At 39.1% G+C, this 26,728-nt stretch overlaps 1 protein-coding gene across 1 annotated transcript in view; it reads right to left on the reverse strand.

The window, feature by feature from the left end:
- Nucleotides 1–26,728, reverse strand: part of Cir1 (corepressor interacting with RBPJ, 1) — a 38,719-nt gene that overhangs the window by 7,413 nt on the left and 4,578 nt on the right. The window contains exons 3-7 of the mRNA XM_008855284.3: nucleotides 24,453–24,526; nucleotides 23,766–23,776; nucleotides 23,614–23,678; nucleotides 22,844–22,892; nucleotides 21,240–21,357 (exon numbers count right to left, since the gene is read on the reverse strand). Of these exons, the coding sequence (XP_008853506.1) occupies nucleotides 21,240–21,357; nucleotides 22,844–22,892; nucleotides 23,614–23,678; nucleotides 23,766–23,776; nucleotides 24,453–24,526 (317 nt within the window). The remainder of the gene's footprint in view (nucleotides 1–21,239; nucleotides 21,358–22,843; nucleotides 22,893–23,613; nucleotides 23,679–23,765; nucleotides 23,777–24,452; nucleotides 24,527–26,728) is intronic.

Raw genomic sequence — 26,728 nt, forward strand, 5'->3', positions numbered from 1 at the left:
TATCTGCCCTCAAAATCATGTCTCCTTCAAATATTTTTTGTATTTAAATCTCCTACCATCAAAAGCTCTAGGTTTAAAGTTCTGAGTTTAGAAGATGTGACAAGTTAGATTTAATTAAGATATATTTAGCAAGACATTTTTATACTTTCATATCACTGTGACAGGGGCTATGCAAAATCATGTGACAAAAATTACCCTAGTTCTCTGAAATGTCAAACCTGATATAATAAACATATACATATAAATAAGCATATAGAGCTGTGTCTGTATAGTTTTTATTCTCTTTTATTTGGGGGGGGGGGTTCCTTCCTGCCTCCTTCTCTCCTTTCCTTCCTTTTTTTAAAGACAAAGTCTCAATATGTAACCCTGGTTGGCCTAGAACTCTCTGTGTAGACCAGGCTGGGTTTGAATTCACAGAAATCTACCTGCCTCTGCCTTCCCAGTGCTGGGATTAAAATCATGTGCTACCACACTAGGCCATCTCAGTACTACAGCTCAGGTTAGTGGTTCAGATTGGCCTTGAACTTAAAACAGCAGGTGTGAGTTACCATGCCTGGCAAAACAGACATACTGATAAAATAAGACTGCACAACAAATATGTTCAAATACCTTAATTTAAATTGCAGCTGGATGAGTCACAGGAATGCTTGCCTTATTCTTAAATTTATAATGGCAAAATTTATACTAGAGAATTTAAATAAAGGCCACTAGTTATGTTTTCTTGTTTTTTGAGTCAAGGTCTTATGTAGTCCAGATTGGTCTTCTCTTCCCATAGCCAAGGATGACCTTGAACTCCTGATCCTCCTACCTCTACCTCTGGAGTGCAGGATCATAGGTGTGCACTACCTACCACACCTGGTTTATGTGTTGTTGTGATTAAATTCAGGGATTCTGCCTGCTAGGCAAGCACTCTACCAACCCAATTACATCCTTAGCCTAGACTTTTGTTCTAAATGAAGATCTGTGAGGGCTTCTTTCTAGATCATCTGAGCCAAATGGTTATGCCTTCACAATGCAAAAAGCAATATTCCAAATTATAAAAGCCAGTCCACTGAAACACTGAAAGAACTGCTCTAAAAATCCATTTAAATCTTCAAACTTTGTTTTTGGGTTTTTGTTTTTTTTTTTTTTCGTCTTTTTGAAACAGGGTCTCCCTGTAACCACAGCTGGCCTGAAACTCACTATGTAGACCAGGCTAACCTTGAACTCATGAGAGATCTGCCTGCCTCTGCCTCCCAAGTGCTGGAACTACAGGCATGCACCACCACACCTGGCCCATCTTTTCTGCAAACCTTAATGTGGTCATATTTGTGTCAAAATATGAGCATGGACTTCATATCCTGATTAGGCCCAGATCCAATTCTCCTAGGAAAAAAAAAAAATCCCCATTGTGTCTCAGACAAGAAAAAAAATCGCAGGTTAATTATGCTGTACAAAATTTTATCTCCAAAGGGCTTTATTTATTAAGAGTAGTTGCTGGGTGTGGTTGCACATGCCTTTAATTCCAGCACTCTGGAGGCAGAGGCAGGTAGAAATCTATGAGTTCAAGGCCAATCTGGTCTACATAGGGAGTTCCAGGTCAGCTGGGGCTTCAGGGAGACCTTTTCTCAAAAAGACAAAAGAAAAAAAATAGTAGTTGCCTAGCACCTAGACAGCTGGGAAGAATAGTGAGTGCTCAATGAAGACTTGCTGAATACATACACTGAAGGCCTACAACATGCCAGATGCTGAATTTGTAGAGCACTGTAATTTAACTCATGTGTAAGACAAGTAACTCTCTTTTCTCCATTCACATCGAGGTTCTGAGGATAAGAACTCTATCTCTTATGGTGTTCATATATTTTGGATTTCTTAAAATAATTTGGTTCATGTGGCTAATGATACGCACATAATAGATGTATGACTCATTTGAAGTCACTGGATGTTTAAATTACATTCATATGTAGCTATCCTCTTAAACCTTTCCTTTTTGGTGACATATCTTTTTGGAAGATACACTACTGCCTTTTAAAAAAGTGTTTTATTATGGGGCTGGAGAGATGGCTCAGTGGTTAAGAACACTGACTGTTCTTGCATAAGACCCAGGCTCAAATTCCAGCACCCACATGGCAGCTAACAACTATCCGTAACTCCAGTTCCAGGGGATCCAACAGCCTCTTCTGTCCTCTGTGGGCATTGCACAACATGGGTGCACTTACCTACATGCAGGCAATATATGCATACACATAAAATAAAAACAAAGTATTTTTAAAAGATTTTATTTTATGTGAGTGTATTGCTTACATGTGTATGTTAAGTATATCTGTGTTGTACAATGCGAAGAAGGGGGCACTGGATCCTCTGAAACTGGAGTTATGGACAGTTGTTAGCTGCCATGTGAGTGCTGGGAATCGAACCTGGGTCCTCTGCAAGAGCTCTTAACTGCTGAACCATCTTTCTAGCCCCAAGGAGTGGCATTTTTATATTTAAAAGTTCTACTCTAGCCAGGCATGGGGGCTTAAGCCTTTAATCCTGGTTCTCAGGAGGGAGTGGCAGGTGGATCATCAAAGCCAGCCTGGTCCACAGCTGAGGGCCAGCTGAGACTACAGGTAGAGTACACACAGGTTTGAAAGAAATATGTAAATAAAAGTCCTATATAAAAAATCTTTTAAAAAAGTAGTTATTTTTTAGAACTAAAAAGAAGCAATGGGAGGTTCTATAGTAAAATACGTATTTTATTGGATGTACACAGACTTAAGTTTTTTAAAAATTTATTTTATTTTTATTTCATGTATGTGAGTGTTTTTCCTGCTATATGTAAGTGCATTTGTGTTGTGTAATGGCCTGGGAGGCCAGAAAAGGATGTTGGCTCCCCTGTAACTGGAGTTAAGGATGGTTGTTAGCCACCATGTAGGTACTGGGAATGGAACTGGGTCCTCTGCAAGAGCACCTGCAAACGCCAGTACTTAGGAGTTGGGGCCAGAGGCGTTCAATGTCTTTGTAAGCTACATAGTTTGTGGCTGGCCTCAGATCCTGTCTCAAAAAGCCAAACAAAATGAACAAATACCAAAAGGTAAGTTTATAAAGGCTATATAAGTGACTCTACAATCAGAGGACTACATTCCAAAAGTAAATGCCATTTGCTAATGCTGAAGGCAGACACTACGTTTCACTGCTAGCACTGGTTCATTTGCTCTTCTCAAGGTCAGAGGTATTTTCTACCCAGTTCATCATTCTTTTCAAAGGAAGTTTTTGTTTTTAGAAAGGACTCAGTATATATACCAATATGGCCTTGAGCTTAGAATCCTCCAGACTCAGCCTCTTGAGTATTGGGTCAAATGAAGGTTTTTTTTTTGGAGACAGGGTCTCCCTGTAGCCCCAGCTGGCCTGGAACTCACTATGTAGACCAGGCTGGCCTTGAACTCAGAGATCCACCTGCCTGTACCTCCTGAGTACTGGGATTAAAGGCATGCACCACCACGCCCAGTACAAATGAAGCATTTTTGTCTATGATTTTAAAGCATTAAATGAGAGAAGAGAGGGCTGTAAGTTAGGTAGAAATCTGCACAGAAGTCTTTCCTACGCGGTGATCTAGAAGCTTGTCACTTTTTTGTGCGTGTGTGCGTGTGTGCCTGTGTGTTAAAGGTCAACCTCAAGTGTTGTTCCTCAGAAGCCATCCATATTCTTTTAGGGCCAGGGCTTCTCACTGGGACCTGGGAGGCTAGGCCAGTGAGCCGTCTCCACATACCCAGCACTGGGATTACAGCTATGCACCACTACAACCAACTTTTTATGTGTGCTGGGGATTCATTCGGGTCTTCATGCTTGCACAGAATACATGGCAGAATACATGCTCAACATATCTGGTCTCCAGAACCACCAACTCAAACTAAAAAAGCAGGGGTTGAAGGTACAGATCTGGGGTAGAGTCATATATAAGACCTTGAGTTCAATACTAGGTAACTCCAAAATAAAGAAATAAACTCCTAAACAGTATCATGAAAAACACATGATTATTATTTCCATGAAAGTACAACCTTTTGGGGGAGGAAGAATCAGGGGCATTAAACAGGATCTCATGTATCCCAGGCTAGCCTCAAACCTGTTATATATATAGCCGAAGACGACCTCAAACTTCTGATCCCCTCTACTTCTATATTCAAATGCTGGGATTATAAATACTTGGCTTTAAAGTACAACTGTCACTTTCCTTTCTTAAGGTTAAACAGACTAGTTGAATAGGTTCTTCTTTCCATCTCTAAATAAAACGGACATGTATGAATGCTAGTTATATTATCCAGAGGGAGAGCTATCTAGTAGAATTATCAAAAACTTTATTATATTTGATTCCTAGCTGTACCATAACAATTTTGCTTTTAAGCTTACAGAGAGGCTGGAGAGACTCTGGTCAAGAGCACTGGCTGCTCTTACAGAGGACCCAGGTTCAGTTTTCAGCACCTACATGGCAGCTTACAACTGCCTGTTACTCCAGTTCCAGGGGATCTGATGCCCTCTTCTGGCCTCTGTGGGCACCAAGCACACACATGGTACACATGCATACATGCAGGCACTTTCACACACACATACAAGAAAAAAACTAGAAGCCTTATAGAAGGATACTATTTTAAAAGATTAAAAGGGGCCAGGGATTAATTTTTTAAAAAGTATAATGACATATATTATGAAATGCCATAATGAAACCCATTACTTTGTATACAAACTTAAAATTAATGATAGTAAAAAAAGCCAGGGACTCAGTAGGAACACGTAGCCTAAGTCCCATGAAAAAGTGAACAAGGCTATTAATAAAGTGTGTGGGTGATTTGTGGGTGATTTTTATTTATAAAGATGGGAATGTTTTATGTATGATTTTTCTAAAGGTTATGCAAGAACCAATTGTAATGAATTGTATTAAACTATGCCACACTAGGAATTTTCCTGAAACACTGCCAGTTCATCTCAGTGGAGGCTGGAAACAACAGTGCTCCTTATTGCCTTTACCCCAACTTCAACTGAAGACAGCAAATTGTCTCTATTAAAACATACAATGTAAACGGAGAATTAAACACTTCATTTTAGTCTATGTGACTGAAAAATACAAAGGCAGGAAATATGAAGCTGTCTTTGTTGTATATTGTTTATTAAAAACAACCTTGCCTTACAGAATCAATATAAAAACATATTTGATTATATCTTTATTACTTATGTTTTCAACTTAACTTATATGTAGTACGTTAGTAGTGGTACAATAATAAAGTTAGTTCATATGCCAGGAGGACTAATGTAAGTCAACCGTGTTGTAAAACTATTAAGTATCAGAAGTTGGTATATGTTTTCAATAATTACAGGAATATGAATGCTCTTGAAGTCATCCATGAACCTTGAAAATACTAAACTGAGGGCTGGGGATATAGCTCAGTTGGTAGAGTGCTTGCCTGGCCTGCATGAAGCCCTGGATTTGATCCGTAACACCACATAAACTAGGCATGGTGGTGTATGCCTTAACCCTAACATTTGGGAGGTGGAGGTAGTAGGGTCATGAATTCAAGGTCATCCCTGAGAACACAGTGAGTGTGAGGGCCAGGCTACATGAGACCCTGTGAAAGGAAGGATGGATGGAAGGAAGAAGGGAGGGAGGGGGAGAGAGAGAAAGAAAGGATGAATGTACTAAACAAATTCATTTATATGAAGTTCAAGAACAAGCAAAATATACAGAATTAGAAATGGGTAGTTATGGAAGGAGGAAACAGACTGGAAAGGGGCAGACAAGCATTTTCTAGGGTTATGATAATAGTCTCTACCTTGTCAAGGATGTTGGTTATCAGGTGTACAAATTTGTTAGAACTCAAACCCTATGCTTAAGAGCAGTTAGTTCACTTTAAAAAAAAGTAAGTTATAACAGGCTGGGTATGGTGGATCTCTGTGAAATCAAGGCCCATCTGGTCTACACAGAAAGTTTCAGGCCAGTTATGGCTACATAGTGAGACACCCCCTTCGGAAGGGGTTGTAGGGATTGTAAGAGTCAGAGGTAGTAGAAGACTATAAGGAAGCAATTTTTTTTTTGGTCTTTTTGAGACAGGGTCTTTTTGAGACAGGCCCCAGCTGTCTTGGATTCACTATGGAGACCAGACTGGCCTCGAACTCACAGAGATCCACCTGCCTCTGCCTCCCGAGTGCTGGGATTAAAGGTGTGCACCACCACGCCTGGCAGGCAGCAATGTTTTTAAACCATATGAACTCACAGCAATTTTGTTAGCATGCACAAGATCTGCATAAAGGCAAACAAGACAAAGTTCCAGCACAGGGGAAGAGGTGGGTAAGATGCCCCAACCCTAGCTGAGGAGCTATTAACAGCTAGTAGGTGCTGGGAGAGAGCCAGTTTTCTTTAAGGGTGTGTCACTGGGCAGACTGACCAGGCTCTAGGAGATGGACCAACACCGAAAGGCACTTGGGGACACAAAGTAGACTCAATAGGCCTTAAAAAAAAAGGGAGGGGTGCAGAAAGGGGGGATCTGATTATGATCAAAATACATTGTATGAAATTCTTAAAAATTCAATAAACAAAAATATTTTTTAAAAAGTTCTAACTATACTTTTAGTCAATAGTGATTACTGAGTGGTGGTACTACAGACTCTACATCTATACATCACATCTCTTATTATGAGGAGAGTGTTGCATAGAATTGCATCTGTCCCTAGTATATAATATAGAAAATGATTTTTTTAAATCTGTAATACTAAAGGGTCTATTACTAGGACCATAAGAGATCTTGCTTTTGCCTTCAATATTGTCATCTTTTATGAAAATTAGTTCATAGGAAAAATGAAATTCCAGCTTTGTATTATAAAAAAGATTTAGGAAATATGGATAATGACCAGTGATGTCTAGAGTGGCCACCAAGCCTCTCCATTCACCACTTGACCATTACTTGCTCCCATGTCCACTGGGATACAAACTAGAAACTAAGTTTCATTTTCAAACTTTTATAGAATTTAGGAAAAAGTAAAAAAGCAGATAATTCTAAGTGGAACATGGTAGAAGGTTTACATTGTTCACTAAGTTTGATCTGGGCACAAGAATTTAGTATGTGTAAAGCAAACTAAATTTCATTCTTTTCCCAAGCAACCACATGCTAATTTCCTTCACTTGAAGCTGACAGATGGTGAACAGATAGAATGAGGTTAAGGGTCATATAGGAAACTTTCAAAGCTGGGGTGATAGCTCAGTCAGTAAATTGCTTGCTCTGAAAGCATAAGGACCTGAGTTTAGCTCCCACCCTCAGAAAAAGCTGGGGTGTTGTGGCATGTGCTTGTAATCCCAGTAGGAGGAGACTATAGGGCCCCTGGATATCACAGGCCAGTCAATCTAGCCTGATGAGCTTCAGAACCCAAAATAAAAGGTGGACAGCTTCTAAGGAACTGCACCCAAGGATGACCTCTGGTCCCCACAAGCACTCCCTCATGCATCTACACATACAGACATGCACACACAATACATGTGCATGCATACACATACAAAGATGTATGACTACACAGACATATGACTGTGTTGAGAATCATAATACCCTTTGAGATTATGAGAGCTGTAACTTCTACTAGTATCTGTAGTCATTTATTGACAGATTATTTGTTCACATCAGAATTTCAAGAACCACCATTTTGGTTTTTAATTTTTTAAAAAACTTTATGTGTATGAGTGTACTGCCTGCACGTGTGTAAGTGCACCCATGTTGTGCAACGCCCACAGGGATGACAAGAAGGTGCTGGATCCCTTGGAACTGGAGTTACGGATGGCGGTTAGTCGCCATGTGGGTACTGAGAATTGAACCTGGGTCCTCTGTAAGGGCAGTCAGTGCTCTGGACTGCTGAGCCATCTCTTCATCCCAAGAACAACTATTTTAATAACAAATTTAGTCACTAACTTATAATATGTACAAAAAGTCTGAAATGACCTAGCCATTGGTTTGCCTTCTATTGCTGTGATATACACTATGAAGGGAGGAGGAAAGGGTTTATTGGGCTAACAGGTTACAGTTCATCAAGGGAAGCCAAGGCAGGAACTCAAGGCAGAAGCTTGAAGCAGAAACCATATGAACCATCCTTACTTGCTTGTTCATTTAGCTTTCTTATACTGCCCAAGCCCACCTGCTTTGGGATACACTGTCCAAATCAATCAGCAATCAAGAAGACATCCACAGACATGCCTACAGGCCAATCTGATGGAGGTAATTCCTCATTTGAGGTTCCCTCTTCCCAAGTGACACCGAGTTTATAGTTGACAAAAGATTAACCAGCACAATTGGTAAATCACTTCAATTGAAGGGCATTACTGGTCTTTGATGCACATAATGTGAAAAGTTTCACTAAATAATCACTTTATTATGTCAATTTTTTTCAGCCAACTAGCTTCGTGCATAAAAATTTTATATACATATTACAAAGGAGAAAATTATAATCAACTACAACCAAGAATAAGCAACAATGATCAAGATTATAAAGGAGAGAAATGGTGCCTAATCTCACTTGTTTGAGGTTGATTCTTTATTCATTTAAAATGTGCTGGGATTGGTTTGATTATAATCTGTTCCCACCAAAACTCATGGTGAGATGTGTTCTCTAATTTTGTGGTATAGAGAGTAAGTGGATCTCTGAGAGGTGTTTGGGCCATGAGGGAGCCATACTCATGAAGGGATTAATATTGAATCTCAATCTTGCTCTCTTCCTTGTGAGGCTGGATTAGTGACCTCTAGAACTGGTTATTAAAAACGAAGGCCACCTTTTGTGTTCTGTTCCCTACTTACCTATTTTCTCTTCCATTCTCAAAGTTGAATCTGTATGACACCCTGACCAGAGACAAGCATGCTCTTGGCTTTCCCAGCCTACAGAACTATAAGCCAAAATAAACTTATTTAACATTTTATTTATTACCATTGTTTGTGCATGTATGATGTACATATGGGTGGTGTGTGAGTGTGCCACAGCATGTATGTGAGGAAACTTTGTGGAGTTCTGTCTGTCTACTTTTATGTACGTTCCAACAATTGAACTCAGGTGGTCAGATTTGCACAACAAATACTTTACACACTGAGCCCAAACTTCTTTTCTTTATAAATTAGCTAATCTTGGGTATTGTTATGGCAAGTGAAAACAGACCATGACACAAGACATTACCTATTTTGGTTTCGTTTTACTGAGATTCTTATGATTTTGTGTGGTAGGATTATTTTTTTAAAGATTTGTTTTCAATTTTCATTTATGTGTATGTAATGTGTGTAGGTGCCCTGAAAGTTTGGAAGAGGGTGTCAGATGCCTGAGGGAGAGGGAGAAAATGTTAAAAGAGAAGGCCACCAATAACAGGTTCAATATCCAATGAAATGTTTCTAAAATAAAGGAGAAATGAAGACCTCAGAGTAAATAAATAAAATGAAGAATTTGTTGGCAACAGAAGACTTGTCCTACAGGAAATCTTAAAAATAGTTCTTCAAAGAGGAGGCTAGAGAAAGTGACATACCATGCTGACAGTAGCCAGAAAAGCTAGAGTATCTACATTAATTTGATACTAACAGATTTCAGAGCAAGGACAATTATTAAAGATAAAGAGAGACATTACATAAGGGTAAAGGGACAATTCTCCACAAAGAAGTAATAATCTGAAGTGTGTGCCTATCTAACGAGAGAGCATCAAAATATATGGGGGAAAAATGATAGAAATGTTCTTAGAAACAGGCAAGTCCACCATTACATTTGGTGACTTTGAAATCCCTCTACTAGTAACTGAAAGATCCAGCAGGCAGAAAATTAGGTTATACTGAACTGATCCATCAAAAGGATCTAGTTGACATTATAAAAGACTTAATCTAGTAACAGAGAAATATATGTTCTTCTCACACTCAAACACAATATTTACCAGACGGAAGACATTTGAGGACATACCTCTGAACAAATAGAAAAGAATGGAAATTATATACTGCATGTTCTCAGATCACAAGATTTAAACTAAAAATTTGTAACAGACCAATAGCTAGAATAGCCCACGGTATTTGGAGATGAAGAAACACACATCAAAGAGGTCTCAGGGGAAAATTTTGAATTAAATAAATTTTGAATTAAAGACAGCACAAACACAACAGTCAAGAATCTTGGCTGGCTTTTGTCTTCAGCTGAAAAGAGCTTCTAGATCCCTGAAATTTGTCAAGTGATACGTATATAAACACCCGGGCTGGCGAGATGGCTCATGTTGGTAAAGGCACTTGCCATACAAGCCTGAAAATCTCAGTTTGATCCCTAGAATCCATGTAAGGTGGAAGGAGAGAATCAACTCCACAATTAATAAAGTTTTAAAAAGCCCACAAAAACCATATACTTGTCAATATTTACGTCAACACAGTGACTAACAGTGAGCCCTATGATAGGTGAGGCTACAGAGATGACTAAAGATGGTGCAAGAAATACAAACCATGTGAGGGCTGAGCTTTGAGTCAGGTGATAAGAGACCTCTGGGAAGGACAGAGGGGCTGGAGACTGGAGTTCAATCATATGATTTACTTGTTCATAGTTGCATAATTAAACACCAATAAAAACTCTGACAGTTTAGGTGAGCTTCCCTGGTTAATCATACTCTGAGCATATTACTACACATTCAGATACAAAGGGTGACAGGAAGTGACATCATGCAGAGAGGACAGTGGAAGTTTCATGTTTGGGGCTATCCTGGATCTTCTTCCGTGTAGTACTTTTTTTGGCTGGTCTTGAGTTAGATCTTTTTTGCTATAAAACTGTAATCCTATGTAGAGTGTTTTGCTGAGTTCTGTAAATCCGTCTACTAAATTAGCAAACCTGGGCTGGGGTAGAGAGAATCCCTGAATTGGTAGTCGGTTTGGTGAGCAGTCTGAGAACCTACAACTTTGTTGGTATCTTAAATCAAGGCAGCTTTCTTGAGAAGTTCTGGCGTAGCTTTGGGTAGCTAGTGTCAGAAACTACTGCAACAAAATTTATCAAAATTCACAGGTTCAGTGAAAAACATGTTCAAAGAGAAAATTATAGTATTGAATGCATGCATTAAAAAAGAAGATTGAAAATCAATTCTAGGGGCTGGAGAGATGGCTCAGAGTTAAGAGTACTTGCTGCTTTTGCTGAGGACCATGGGTTCAGTTCTCAGCACCCACATAGTGGCTACAACCATCTGAAACTCCAGATCCAGGGGATCCAACACCCTCTTCTGAATTCTGTGGGTACCAGGCATGCACGTAGTACATATTCATATATGGAAGCTAAACACTCATATGCACCAAAAAAAAAAAATCCTGAGCTGGGCATAGTAGTGCATGCCTAGATAGATAAATCTCTGTGTGATTGAGGCCAGCCTGGTCTACATAGTGAGTTCCAAGTTAGTTGAGGATATAGGGAGATCCTATCTCAAAAACAAAACAAAACCAATTCTATGGACTGGTGAAGACAGCTCACTGGGTAATATGCTTGCTGGCAAGCTGGATGACCTGAGTTTGAGTCCCAGAATCCACATGATTAATACAAGGAGAGAACTGATTCTTGCAAGTTCTGAGATCTGCATACATACACACATGCAAGCACACGTGCACACATACACACGAAAGTAGGCACGCAAGCACACACTAATTAAATGTAGTAAAACATTAAAATCTATTCTAGACGTGGGGATGTAACTCAGTGGTAAAGTACTTGGCTAGTACATGTTAAAAGCCATGAGTTAGATCCCTATGACCTCAAAACAAAAACAAAACAGAACTCCCAAAATAACTCACTCCTAAACCAAAACCTAAGATTTTACCTTAAAGAAGAGCAAATTAATCCGAAGAAAAAATAAAACTGAAAACAGTTAAACGTGAGAGAAAAACCAACCACACCAAAAAACAGTTCTCTGGAAGGACCAATAAAATTGAAAAGTTTTAGTCAGGCTAACCAAGAGGAAAGAAGACACAAATGACTAATAATAAATCTGTGCCCTCCAGGTTCATTTACATGAAATGAACCAAATTCCTTAAAAGACAAAAATCTAAGATCATTCACACAAAGAAATTCTAACAACAATAAATAATGGGTTTTCAAGATAGAAAGCTTCAGGTCCAGATGGATTCACTAGTGATTATCTATTGAACATTTAAATAATATAACAAGATAGGAAAACTACAGGTCAATTACCTCTCATGAACACAGACACAGAAATTCTTAAGAATACATTAGCAAGTTGAATCCAACAATGCAGAAAAACAATCTAGATGTGTGAGGCTGGTTCAACATTTGAAAATCAATTAATGTAGTTGGGCATGGTGGTATGCTGTAATCCCAACAGTTGGGAGGCTGAGGCAGGAAATTCAATATTTCAGGCAAGCCTACGCCAAATAGCAAGTTCTGAGGCCAGTCTGTCTCAAAAACCAAAATCATTTAATCAGTTAATATAATCTATCAATCATATACCAGGCAAAACACTCATACATATAAAAATAAAATCTTAAGACTCAGTGATTATAAAAATAAAGGTAACAGGGGCTGGGGATATAGCTTTAGTTGATAGCGTGTTTGCTTAGCATGCACAAAGTCCTGAGTTTGAGCCCTAGCACCATATAAACCAACAATGGTAGCTCTTGCATGTAATCCTAGCACTCAGGAGGTGGAGGCAGAAGGATTAGAAGTTCAGAAGTCCCAAGTCATCCTTAGCTAACTTAGGCTTCCTCTCTCTCGCTCTCACACACTACACACACACACACACACACACACACACACACAGCTACAGAGTACAGATAAAAGATGTGTAAGCTATAGGCTAGCCATTTAATTACACCATAGGAAAAATGTTAACAAAATTTAGCCACTAAGTTTTGGAGATAATTTTCGTGTGTCTGGAGTAGATGAAAACATACAAACGTAAGCTGATCTTATCAGCAGAAACGATATTCTAAACCAGCTTAGCCCAAAGAAGCATTTTGATTGCCTAATTTAACTTTGTAAAGGAGAAGTAAATCTTATAGCCAATCTCTGTAAACCTCACAGCTGGAATATTCTAACAGTACCTTGCAGTTTCCAGTGATCAAAGTAAGTTACTTTATATACTACACTAAGAATTTCATAATAGAAATAATGTAACACCAGGGGGTGCAGTTATCATGAAATAATTACACTCCTGGGAGATTACAGGCACAAGGCTGTACCCCAGGGGTGTGATTATCCCATGATAACCACATCCACTGAAATTGCCTTATTGCAAAAATAATCTCTATTCACTGGCGAGACATTATTCAATAGGTGATTTTAAAAAAAAAATCAAAAGACATTTTTAGCTTGAATCAGCAAGTGGATTAGGAAATTGGTCAGTTTATTTCTCATTGCATTCAAATTCAAAATACATCATCATTATTTTTTGCTTTTCGGTTTGATAGAATAGTGTTTTGATTTTGTTTTGGGGAAGCTTTAAAGAGTTTCGATTAGCTTTTCTTAAGAGGTACTGCTAAATTCAGGTCAAACTTTAAACACATCATTAGTGGAGGAATACAATTAAAATAACTATTTTCTATGTATAATTTTTAATTCTCCAGCTCTTTCTAAATGTATGTTTCTCCATCTGTAAGTATACTTAAAGAAAAACACAAATTTGCTACTCTGTTTCAGTTAATTAACTATTTAAGTGCTGTAGTGCTGGGGCTCAAATTCAGGGTTTCCTGCATGCCTCTACCACTGGAACTTCATCTCTGGCCTTACTGTTTTATAACCTGTCTTTTTATTTGACCAAATTTGAACAGCTAGATCATTAAGAAATTTTCATAGCATTTTAATAGCTATACAGTAAAGTACTCCACTGTGACAATATTCATACTTAATATCTTTTTATTAGCTATTTAGGCATTTTTTTCTCTGTATTATACATAATCTTAAATGACTAAATCTTTTTGGTTTGTTTCTTTTTCAGACTGGGTCTCATTGTGTAGCCTTGGTTAGGTGTTGAACTCACAGAGATCTGCCTTCCTCTATCTCCTTTTCAAAGGGATTAAAGGTGTGTACCACCACACCCAGCTATGATTAAACCTTAAAAGATACATACTTGACTATTTCCCTAGGGTAACAAGTTTTGAATTTGTAATAAACACAATTTAAGCAAATAGAAAATAAAATCTGTCAAATCTTCAATTTTCTTATACACAGCTAAACCTGATGGTTCTCAACCTTCAGAGTACATAAGAAATAAAACAGGAACTTTCTTCCTCTTTTTTTAAAAACAGTCTCATTACATAGCTTAGGCTGGCCTTAAATTGTTTTTCTGCCTCAGCTTCCCAAGGGCTGGCATTAAAAGGCAAGTGCCACCAGGCCTGAGCAGATCAGGAACTTTCATTAGCTTATGTAACAGCAGCATAGACAGTAAATGTACTGACTGGTCTATTTTTATCTTAATTTAACCACAGAGCTTAGTCCCTCTGGGCAGACTTAGATAACATACAAAATTTTAAAAATTAAAATATTCTAAGTATTTATCAGTATTTGTTCTTGTACTTACACCATGTCAGTTTAAAAGGAAAAACTAGAAATGGGAATTTCCCCAAAACTTTATTTCTAAAAAATTCAGTCTGCTAGTTACCTCTCATCATCAACACAGCCTTTACAACATACCAGCAACATTGAGAGTTCTTTAGCTGTTCCAATTATTCTGAAAATCAGTTTAACATGGGAAGGAAAACACTGGTATCTGACTACTATGATAGCCAATGTTTCAGAAGCCCTGAATTTTAAGCTCCTTTTCTAATTTTAATAAATCATGTTTTAAAATAAAAAAATTGCCTGTAATTTCACCAAATATATAAACTATCTTCATACGCCCTTCCAGTTCTAATTTATATGCATGCAGCTTTACAATAGAGTCACAGTCCAGATTCAATTAGTATACTTTAATTCATTTGACTTATCAACAGCTTATCTTGCTCATTCCCCTAGTACTAGATTGTTAGTGAAAAATAAGAAATGGTGGGGCTGGAGAGATGGCTCAGTGGTTAAGAGCACTGGCTCTTCTTGCAGATTTGGGTTCAAATTCCAGCAGCCACATGACAGCTAACAACTATCTGTAACTCCAGTTCCAGGGGATCCAACACCCTCTTCTGTCTTTGTCAGGTACTGCACAACACAACATGGGTGCATGTACATGCATGTAAGCAATATACTCATTTATTCACATAAAATAAAAATAAAAACTTAAAAATTAAAAAAGAAATGTTGAAAATATATACATCTCCCTTGTTTTTTAAGTTCTTTCACTATACTGCTATTTTTCCTTTTCCACTACACTATCACCCCTCAAAAACAATCAAGCAACTCATACAGACACACTATACTGTAACATTAATTTTGCTTGCAACAGCTTCCCCAAATTTCCAGATCCTGGGTGCCACATGGCACAATACTCAGATGGCTTCTTGCTGCATTTCCGTTCACTAGCCTGTGACAAGGCTTGGACACTAACATTCAAATGATCCTTTAGATTAAGTTTAGGAAACACAGGCTGCAGAATGAAGGGCCAATCCCCTTTTTGTACTCCACTTTGAGTCATTTACGTCTGATCATAATCCTCTACAGGCACCCAAGTTAAACTTTCCGTGCTTATGTTTTGTTTTTGGTCTTTTACTTCTTAGTCAAACTTTTTTTCTTACCTGTCTACATTTTAATTCTTTAAAGGTCTAATGAAATGAACAATCAGTTTTTCTTGGTTAAGTAGATTCATATATAATCACGTTTTGTTTTCTTGTTTAGATTACAAACTTAGAACTACTGTCTGTTTCCTACTCAACGTTAATTTAATGTGTTTAAATAGACTGCATGGGTAGAACATATATCTTCTATGAGCTTAAAATATAAAGTTCAAAAAGCAAAAGTGGGGGTTGGAGAGATGGTACAGTGGTTAAGAACACATGCTGTTATTGCAGAGGATCCAAGTTCGATTCCCAATATGGATATCAGGAGATATACAACCACCTGTATCTCCAACTCCAGGTTTACAGGGATCTAACACCTCTGGCCTCTGTGGCACCTGCACTCACATGTGCATGTATACAACCCCCCCCAAGAAAAATAAACAAGGGGCTGGCTGCTATTGCAAAAGACCCGGGTTCAAATACCAGCATCCACAGGGCAGCTAACGACCATCTGTAACTCCAGTCCCAGGGGATCCCATGCCCTCTTCTGGCCTCTGTGGACATTGCACGGCATGGGTGTACTTACATAAGAGCATAACACTCACATACATACACACATACATACATACATAAGCTTTAAAAAAAAATAAGCAAGGCGGCCTGGAGAGATGACTCTGAGGCTAAGAGAATATACTGCTCTTGCAGAGGATCCAAGTTCAGTTCTCAGTTCCCACATCAGATGACTGACAATTTCTTACAACTCCAGTTCCAAGGGGACCCACACCTCTGGCTTCCATTGCACCTGCACTCACATGCACATACCCCCATGGAGACACACAGATAGATACACATAATTAAAAATACATCCTTTTTGTGAAAAAAAAGAAAAAAGAAAAAAAAAAGTAAAAGTAAACAAGAAACTGTAGTTCAAGAAGAACTAATTTTCAAAGTCAAGCACAGTGGCTCAGTACTTGAGAGGTGAGGCCGAAGGACTGCCACAAGTTTGAGGTCAGCCTGGGCTAAGGTACATGGTAAAGGGCATCTTGACATTATCCCTTCCTGTTCTAGTTTGCTTTCAATTGCTGTGGCAAAGTACTCTGACCAATACCTCCCAACTTGGGGAGGAAAGAGTTTATTTGGCTGACATCTCCCAGGTCAGTCAGGGAGCCCAAGGTAGGAATTCAGGGCATGAACCTGGAGACAGGAGCTAGAGCACAGGCCATGGAGGAACACTGCTTACTGGCTTGCTCCCCTGGCCCGTGTTCAATCTACTTTCTTACACAATACACGACTACCTACCTGCCTACACAACAGGCTGGGCCCTCCCACATCACTCAATAATCAAGAGAATGCCCCACAGACATGGCCACAGGCCAGTCCAAAGGAGGAAATTCCCCAATTGAGGCTCCTTCTACCCAGGTGTCTCAAGCTGACAACTATAGCTATCCAGCACACTTCCTCAATAATTTTCAAATAGTGCAAGTGTTCTATATGCCACCATCTACACTTATGCTGAATGGGTTATTTTACTAACCCATTAATGATACCATTTGGGTTGCTTCTAATCTTTCACAATTATAAATCTTTAAGCACATATAATCACTTTCTTAGCATGAATTACTGGATGGTGAATGCATGCTTTTAGGTTTTTTTAAATTTCAAAGTTTTAAAAAATGTAGTGTGTGTGTGTGTGTGTGAGAGAGAGAGAGAGAGAGAGAGAGAGAGAGAGGGAGGGAGAGGGAGAGGGAGAGGGAGAGGGAGAGGGAGAGGAGAGAGATAAAGTATGAGAGCAAGTGCGGGGTGCACACCACAGCACACATGTAAGGGTCAGAAGGTAACTTTCAGGAGCTGGTTCTCACCTATCTGGAGGTAGGGGTTCTCTTGTTTCTGCTGCTGTGCTGCTTGCTCTACGTTAGCTGGCTCAGAGTTTGCAAGCTATTCTCTTTCTGCCTCTCATCTTGTCATAGAAGTGCTGAGATTACAGATTTGCCCCACTGGCTTCTGGCTTCTCATGTTAGTTCTGGGGATCAAATGTGGGTTGCCAGACTTCTGCAGCTAGTGCTTTTACCCACCAAGACATCTCTCAGACCTGTTTTTAAGGATTTTGATACATACTTTCTTTTCTTTTTTTTCTTTGATCTTTTTAGGACAGGTCTCCCTGTAGCCCCAGCTGGCCTGGAACTCACTATGTAGACCAGGCTGGCCTTGAACTCAGAGATTCGCCTGCCTCTGCCTCCTGAATGCTGAGATTACAGCTGTATACCACCATGCCTGGCTATACATACTTTTCTGTTTTTAAAAAAAATATATTTATGGGGGCTGGAGAGATGGCTCAGCAGTTAATAACATTGGTTGTTCTTGTAGAAGACCCGGGTTCGAATCCCAGCACCCACATGGCAGCTGACAACTGTCCATAACTCCAGTCCCAGGGGATCCGACAGCCTCTTCTGTCCTCCACAGGTAACCTACATTTTTTATTTTATGTGCATGCGTGTATTGCCTGCATATATCTAAGTGTGCCCGTGTCGTGCAATGCACGGAGAGGACAGAAGAGGCTGTCGGATCCCCTGGGACTGGAGTTACGGACAGTTGTCAGCTGCCATGTGGGTGCTGGGATTCGAACCCGGGTCTTCAGCAAGAGCAGTCAGTGCTCTTAACTGCTGAGCCATCTCTCCAGCCCACTAAGTAAGTTATTTCTATTATGCTCTATAGTGAATAGGGGCTGGATTAGTGTGTCTGTCTCAATAAAACACAAGGCGAATTTAAGTTAAAATCTTTCAGTTTTAGCATTTTCTTAATTTTATTTTACGTGTATGCGTGTATTGTCTGCATGTAGATAAGTGCATCCGTGTTGTGCAATACCCACGGAGGTCAGAAGACACTGTTGGATGCCCTGGGACTGGAGTTATGAACAGTTTCAGCTGCCATGTGGGTGCTGGGATTCGAACCTGGGTCTTCTGCAAGAACAACCAGTGTTCTTAACTGCTGAGCCATCTCTCCAGGCCCCAGTTTTAGTATCTTAAAAAAAAAGAACCAAAATGATACAATCCAAACCAGATAAATTTTAAGTAGAAAGTAATATGAAGAAGGTTGTGATGGTTTTAATGATAATGTCCCCCCATAGGCTCCAAGCGGTTGGACATTTTGTCCCCAGATGATAGCGCTCTTTTGGGAGGTTTTAGAAGGTGTGGCTATCCTGGAGGAAGCACGTCACTGGGGGTGGGCTTAGAGAGTTCTTAAGCCTTGCCAGATCTCTAGTTGTCTGCTTGTTTCCTGTGCCTGCTGGAAGATGTAGAGCTTAGCTTCCACTCCTCTTCTCCAGCCATCTCTGCCACCGTGACTCCCCACCAATACAGACTGTAATTCTCCTGGAACCGTAAGCTAAAATAAATTCTTCCTTCTATAAATTGCTTGGGTCAGTGTTTCTATCACAGCAACAGAAAAGTGACCAATACAAGGTTAAATAACTTTCAAGTACAAACCAACTTCATCATGTTAAATTTTTTTAAAAAACTCAATTTTAAGCCAGGCATGGTGGTGCACACCTTTAATCCCAGCACTTGGGAAGCAGAGGCAGGCAAATTTCTCAGCTCAAGCCAGCCTGGTCTACATAGTGAGTTCCAGGCCAGCTGGGGCTATAGGGAGACCCTGTCTCAAGAAGAAAAAGGCCCTCAATTTTAAAGTTTTTATTTCATAGCTAAAAAGAAATGATGGCTGAGGTTTTCCACTCAGTCTATTTTTACAATTAAGGAGAATCTAAATATAAGAATCACTTCTTGGGCTGGGGAGATGGCTCAGTAAGTCAAGTGTCTACTGCCCAAGAGTGAGGAACAGAATTTGAATCCCCAGAATGGATGCAAAGCCAGGTGCAATAGCACGTATCTGTTATCCCAGTGGTCCTACCATGAGACTTAAGAATCCCTGGACACTAGCTACTTGGGAATATGCAGCATGGAATAACAAAGGGAACCCACTTCAAACAAGGTGGAAGGCAGGACTTCGAGACATCAGAAATTGTTCTTTGACTTCCATAAATATACCATGGCATACATGTACCTTGGTGTTCACATATGTACTCATTTACACATCATACACATGCATACAAACTATTTCTTCTCCTAATTTCAGGCTACTGATATGGTAACAAAAAAGTATCTTTAATGATTAATGTCTCTTCCTTTTAAAATCAAATTTGGCAGGGCTGGAGAGATGGCTCTGTGGTTACAAGTGCTTGCTGTTCTTCCAGAGGACCTAAGTGTAGTTCCCAGAACCCATGTTGGGCAAGTCACAACCACCTGTAACTCTAGCTCCAGGAAAATGTGACACCCTCTTCTGACCACCACAGGCACCTGCACACACACATGCATAATACAAATAAATCTTAAAAAAAAAAAAAAAAAAAAAGGAGAGTCAGTCTTCTTTAAGAGTGTAGCTCCTGGTAGTTTGATCACACTCCTGTTGATGGCCACACACCCAAGAGTATATGGACAGCACAAGTTGGACTCAATTTTTTTTAAAAAAAGAAGACAATTTTGGGTGGGTAGGGATCAAGGTGGTAGACCTTGGAGGAGTTTGGGAAGGGATATACTCCTGCACAAACACAAACAAAAAAAAAAAAAAACTTAAAAAAAAAAAAAAAAAAAATCAAACTTAGCTAGGTATGGTAGCACAAGTTAATCTCAGCACCCCGGTGGTGGAGGCAGGAGGATCAGGAGCTCAAGGACAGACTTGGCCACACAGTGAGTTTGAGGTCAGCCTGACTTATATGAAACCGTGTCTAAAAAATAAAATAAGGGCTGGAGAGATGGCTCAGCAGTTAAGAGCATTGACTTCTCTGCAGAGGACCCTGGTTTGATTCCCAGTACCCACATGGCGGCTAACAACTGTCTCTGTCTGTAACTTCAACTCCAGTTCCAAGGGATCTGACGCCCTCTTCTGACCTCTGCAAGTATTGCACGAAATGGGTGCATCTACCTATATACAGGCATTATGCTCATACACATAGAATAAAAATAATAAATAAAAATTTTAAAGATAAATAAAATAAATAAAAAGCCGAGGCTATAGAGATGCCTTAGTGGTTAAGTATACTGGCTGATCTTCTAGATCGTTCCTGGTACCCACATGGCAGCCAACAATTTCCCAGAACTGCAGTTCCAGGGGATTGAACACTGTCTTCTCGCCTCCACAGGCTTTGTACACATGGGTGCACTTACATACATGTGGGCAAAACAGTCATACACATAAAATAAAAAATTTAGAAAAAACCCCAGTAACTAAACACAGTAAGTTCATAGAACCTTTGGCTGGAAAAATTAAATTTAATTTTATTATATAGCACTTCAAATTCAACACATATGATGAAGAATTTCCCACTGATCGTCTTTTTTTGGGGGCGGAATGGGATGCTGGGAATTGAACTTAGGACCTTGCACATGCTAAGTAAGCAAATCATCCTACTACTGAATTACATCACTAGTTCTGAGCATCCTATTTTGGGAATCCGTCTTAGTACAAAATAATTAACTACAAAAGAGTTGAGTTTAAATAAAAATCTTATTTTATCTTTCCTTGTCAAAATTCTAAAACAAGTAAATCATGTCTAATGCCTACCTGAGCCGTCAGTGGGAACCGAACTTGCATTGATTCCAGAAAGACCAAATAAGGGACATTCCCGGTCTGTGTTGACATGACCCCACTTGTGACATTTAATACACCTCACATTTCGAACCTGAGAAATAATAAACATTAATTTGATTCTAAAATACTAAGAGCCTAACATTCAACTCCTCATGTCTTATTTAAGTTTTATTATTTTTATTTTATTGTTTTAAGACAGGGTATTACTATGTAGCCCTTACTGGTTTGGCACTCATTATGTAGACCAGGTTGGTCTTGAACTCACAGAGATCTGCGTACTTCTGCCCATCATGCCTCATTAAGTTACTCATTTTAAAAAAAGATCTCCAGAGAAAGAGATCTTACAACTATGTTGGATAATTTAATACATATATTAAAATCTTTTACTATAAATTTTGCCTAAAAACTAGGTTGAATCCTATCTCTGCCTCCTATACTACAACAGTGCCACCAGAAAGAATTATATCAAGGTTTAATCTTATATTCCCTGATTTGTTTTTTAAAGACAGGGTCTCCCTGCAGCACCAGCTGACCAGGCCTCCTGAGGGCTGGGATTAAAGGCATGTGCTGTAACACCTGGCACAGATTCCCTAATTTTAATTTTTTATATAAGTTAACCTTTTAAATATCTTTTCCTTTTTTATTGGGGATTTAGCTCAGTGGTAGAGCACTTGCCTAGCAAGTTCAAGGCCCTGGGTTCAGTCCTCAGCTCCAAAAAAATAAAAAAAGACAAAATAACAAAAAAGACCAGAAAATAAGGTCTCCTTATGTAGCTCAGGTTGAGCTTGAACTTTCAATCTTCTTGCTCTGCCTCAACTTGTGATGTGTTGAATTATAGGCATGTACTACCACACCATTTCTTCTTTTCCAGGCTCAGAATTAAACCCAAGACCCTATGCACACTGTACAAGTGCTTTTCCACTGAGCTGAATCTCTAAACCTGAAGTGTCAAATTTCTAAACCAGGGGTTGGCACACTAATTCTGTAGAGGTAAAAATCGTTTTTTAGGCTGTATCTGTGAGCAGCTACTCAACTCTGCTGCTGAGATAGCAGTCCGGCAGACAGGAAAGGCAATGCTATCTACGCTTTATTTTTTATTTTTATTTTTTGGGGGAGGGTTCATTTTGAGACAGGGTCTCCCTGCAGCCATAGCCAGTGTGGAACTCACAATGTAGACCAAGTTGGTCTTGAACTCACAGAGATCCACCTGCCTCTGCCTCTAGAGTGCTGGGATTAAAGGTGTGTACCACTACACCCAGCTGTATCTATGCTTTCTTCACAAGGGTTTTGCCCTGCTAACAGTTTATTCTGTTTCTAAATAAATAATAGTTTGACTTCTTTTCTTGACCTTGAGTTAGTTTTCTAAATTATGTGAAATCTGAATGAGCAGTATCATAATACCTTTCACTAGAAAATTTGAACATCTTTTATTAGCCCACCGCATTTCTCATTTTCTCCTCATTCTTATTATTTGATAGAAATGTAACCCAGTGTTCTTTTTCAGCTTAAACAACTTTTAGAAAATAATGTAAAGCTATATTAAAAATTGTTCTAAAAGTAAAATATGTGTTACTTGCCTGAATACCAAAGGGCTGATCTCTAATATTCATGTCATCTTTGGCGTATCTGTTAAGTATAAAAAATATATATGATTTGGCATTAAGAACAATTTAGTATATATTCAATGGCAGTTAATCTGAAAAAATTTCTAACTCTAGGAAAACTATAAAACGTATTACTATAAAATGTAATAGTAACATGGGGCTAGAGAGATGGCTCAGCGATTAACAACACTGGCTGTTCTTACAGAAGACTGCGGTTCAAATCCCAGTACCCACACTCCAGTTCCAGGGCATCCAACAGCCTCTTCTATCCTCCAAGGGCACTGCATGACATGGGTGCATTTACCTACATGCAGGCAATACACACATACACATAAAAAAAATAAGAATAAGAATAATTTTTTTTAAAAAAAAATGTAAGAGTAACACGAGTTACTAAATGTCTAGTCTGGTAATTTGCAGTTTTAAAAAGTAGGCAAGTTTATAAAACAAAATATAATCAAGCAGATTGGCTGAATGAGACATGTTATTAAAAATATCATTTGGCTGGGTATAGTGGCACATCCACTGCAGAAGCAGGCATTTGAGGCCAGCCTGGTCTACATGAAGCATTCCAGGCTAGTCAGGGCTACATAGGAAACTTGTCTCAAAACAAACAAACAGAAAACAACCCCCTCTCCAACCCCCAAATCCTTTTCACATTATGTTCCCTGAATGAAAATAACAACATTAAGATGGGTCTGCAAACTACACATATTCCATCTCACAAGCAAACCAGCACTTACTTTTCTCGTGGAGCTCCTTTCTGCCATTCAAATTTGTATTCTGTTTCTCCTTCTGTTTCTTCTTTCTAAAACATTCATTAAAAATTCTTTCAATTTTTCTATAAAATCACAACCAATTATTAAGTAAATTCCAACAGAAAATAGTGCATTACCTCTTTGTTTTCTTGATAGCATATCAGAAGCATGGGGGGGGAAGTAAAACATGTTAAAATTTTTAATATAAAAGTCTACTATATATAATATTACAGTCTTTAAACTTTTTTTTTTTTAGACAGGGTCTCTCTGCAGCCCCAGTTGGCCTAGAACTCACTATGTAGACCGGGCTGGCCATGATCTCACAGAGATCTACCTGCCTTTGCCTCCTAAGTGCTAGAACTGATGGTATATGCTCTTTAAATTTAACTTGTAAGAATTTACTGTTTATTTCTACAAGATAAAACTCCAGATCACTGAAGGCTAAAACACAGTATTGAGCAAGAGTCTAGAATAAGCATGATAATTCCTAATTAAAAAAATTTTAAGTGGCAAAAAAATGTATTATATTTTCTATTTAAAAATAAACTTAGGCCGGGTGTGGTGGCGCATGCCTTTAATCCCAGCACTTGGGAGGCAGAGGTGAGAGAATCTCTGTGAGTTCAAGGCCAGCCTGGTCTACATACATAGTGAGTTCCAGGACAGCCGGGGCTACAGGGAGACCCTGGCTCAAAAAGACCAAAAAATAAATACATAAAAATAAGAATAAATTTAGTAAGAAGGACTAAAGATATATATGTACATATTATAAGAGGACAAATGTAGTTCTGCTCATGCTGAGTGTTCAAAGGAAATGAGGCAAGTACCTTTTTTAACTCCTGGTGGGGCCTCATACATGAAGTTAAGACCATTCTTTACACGCTCATCTCCCATAAGCAATCTAAATGAAATAAAGTTAACAATTTTAAGTAGGAGGAAGAACATTAATAGGACACTTTTCCCTCAAAAAATAATCCTAACGTATCATGATAGAATATTTTTGTTAGAGGTAAAGTTCTCAAAGTGCTGCCTCCTCAATAACTGGCTGCAAATTCTGAGAATTTCTTATCTGTGCTTCTCCCCAAAAAGGAGGAAAAAATGATATAGTTACTCCTACAGGATTTGCATAAACTATAATGCTACTTAAAGAGTTTCAAAATCCTTGGGGCTAGAGAGATGGCTCAGCGGTTAAGAGCATTGACTGCTCTTGCAGAGGACCCAGGTTCGATTCCCAGCACCCACATGGCAGGTACGACTCGTCCTTAACTCCAGTTCCTGGGGAATCTGAAGCCCTCTTCCGACCTCCACGGCATTGCATAACACGGGTGCACTCACATACATGCAGGCAATACACTCATACACATAAAACAAAAAAATAATAAATAAAATATTTTTTAAAAAGTTTCAAAATCCTACATACAAACCATGTATTTGGTTTTAATTGTGAAGGATCAAACAGTTTTCGAAAAATTAGTATGAGATTTCTCTAGAAAGTAAAATCCAAGTCAAATACAAGTAACAAATACAATGCACAAGTCAATATAACTGAGAATCAAATTCTTTTACTTTGTTGTTATGTGTGTGTGTGTGTGTGTGTGTGTGTGTGTGTGTGTGTGCATGGTGGGTGGGGGGAGCACGTATGTGTAAATGTGAAGGTTAGAGAACAACTTTATGCAGACAATTCTCGCCTACTTTTATGTAGGTACTGGGAATGGAACTCAGGTTGCCAGGCTTGCATGGCCAGTGCCTCTACCCGCTGAGCTACCTCACTGAGCCATCTCTATGGCCCTCCACCTTATTTTTTCAGATGGAGTCTCTCATTGAACTGGAGTTCACTGATTTCACTAAACTAACTACTTAGCAAGCCCCAAGGATCTTCCTGTCTCCACCTCCCAAGTGCTGAGATTATAGGTATATACCACTACATCTGGCTTTTTAAGTGGGTGCTAGAAATCTCAACTCAGAACCTCGTGCCTATGTGGGCAAGCACTTTATAAACTGAGCCATCTCTTCAGCTCTAAGAATCATAGTCTTTAGTTAGAACAAAAGAGAAAAATAAAGAAATTCTGTAATAGGCTAATTAATACAATAGAGTCAGAACCTATTATACTTAAAGGTCTATAGTAAAGTTAAAGTGAATGACTCAGATGAGCTAAAGTTAATTCATAAAATTCAAGTATTAGGAAAAAAACTAGTGCATGGAAGGGTGGAAAAGCAGCACTGGCAAACTCTGGAGGCCAGGCTTCCACCCATGCCTGCCTCCCAGCATCTCACCCAGTGGCCAGTCCAGCCATGATCAAGGCAATCCTCATTTTCAACAACGCTGGTAAGCCGTTACTCTCCAAGTTCTACCAGTCTCGCAGTAAAGACTGATACACAGCAGCAGATCACCAGGGAGAATTTCCACATGGTGTCTAAGCAAGATGAAAATTTGTAATTTCCTGGGAGGACTGATTTCGATAATCAAGTCTTAAGCTGTATATCTTACTGAGGTCTATGAAGTTAAATCTTATTTTTCAAATTTTATTATTTTTATTTTATGTGTATGAGTGTATTGCCTGCAAGTAGGTAGTTGCACATGTGTTGTGCAGTGCCTGTGGTCAGAAGAGGGAGTTGGATCCCCTGGAACTGAAGTTATGGACAGTTGTTAGCTGCCATGTGGGTGCTAGGAATTGAATCAGATTCTCTGCAACAGCAGCCAGAGCTCTTAACTGCTGAGCCATCTCTCCAGCCCTTCTTTTTAAAAAAGATTTAATTATTTTTAATTTATGTGTATCTGTGTCCACCATGAGTGTTTGGGTGCCACAGGAAAGAATTGAATCCCCAGACACTGAAGTTAGAGACAGTAATGAGCCACCAATGTTACGTATGGGTGCTAGGAAATGAGCTCAGGTCCTCTGCAAGAACAGCAAGCACTTTTTTTTTTGTCTTTTTGAGACAGGTTCTCCCTATAGTCCCAGCTGACCTGAACTCACTATATAAATCAGGCTGGCCTTGAACTCACAGAGATCCACCTGCCTCTGCCTCCCAAGTGCTGGGACTAAAGGCGTGCACTACCATGCTTAGCTAAGAAGAGCAAGCACTCTTTTTTTTGCACTCTTAA

This window comes from Nannospalax galili, unplaced genomic scaffold (genome assembly GCF_000622305.1).
Source record: "Nannospalax galili isolate Female #2095 unplaced genomic scaffold, S.galili_v1.0 scaffold346, whole genome shotgun sequence".
NCBI classification, from domain to species: domain Eukaryota; kingdom Metazoa; phylum Chordata; class Mammalia; order Rodentia; family Spalacidae; genus Nannospalax; species Nannospalax galili.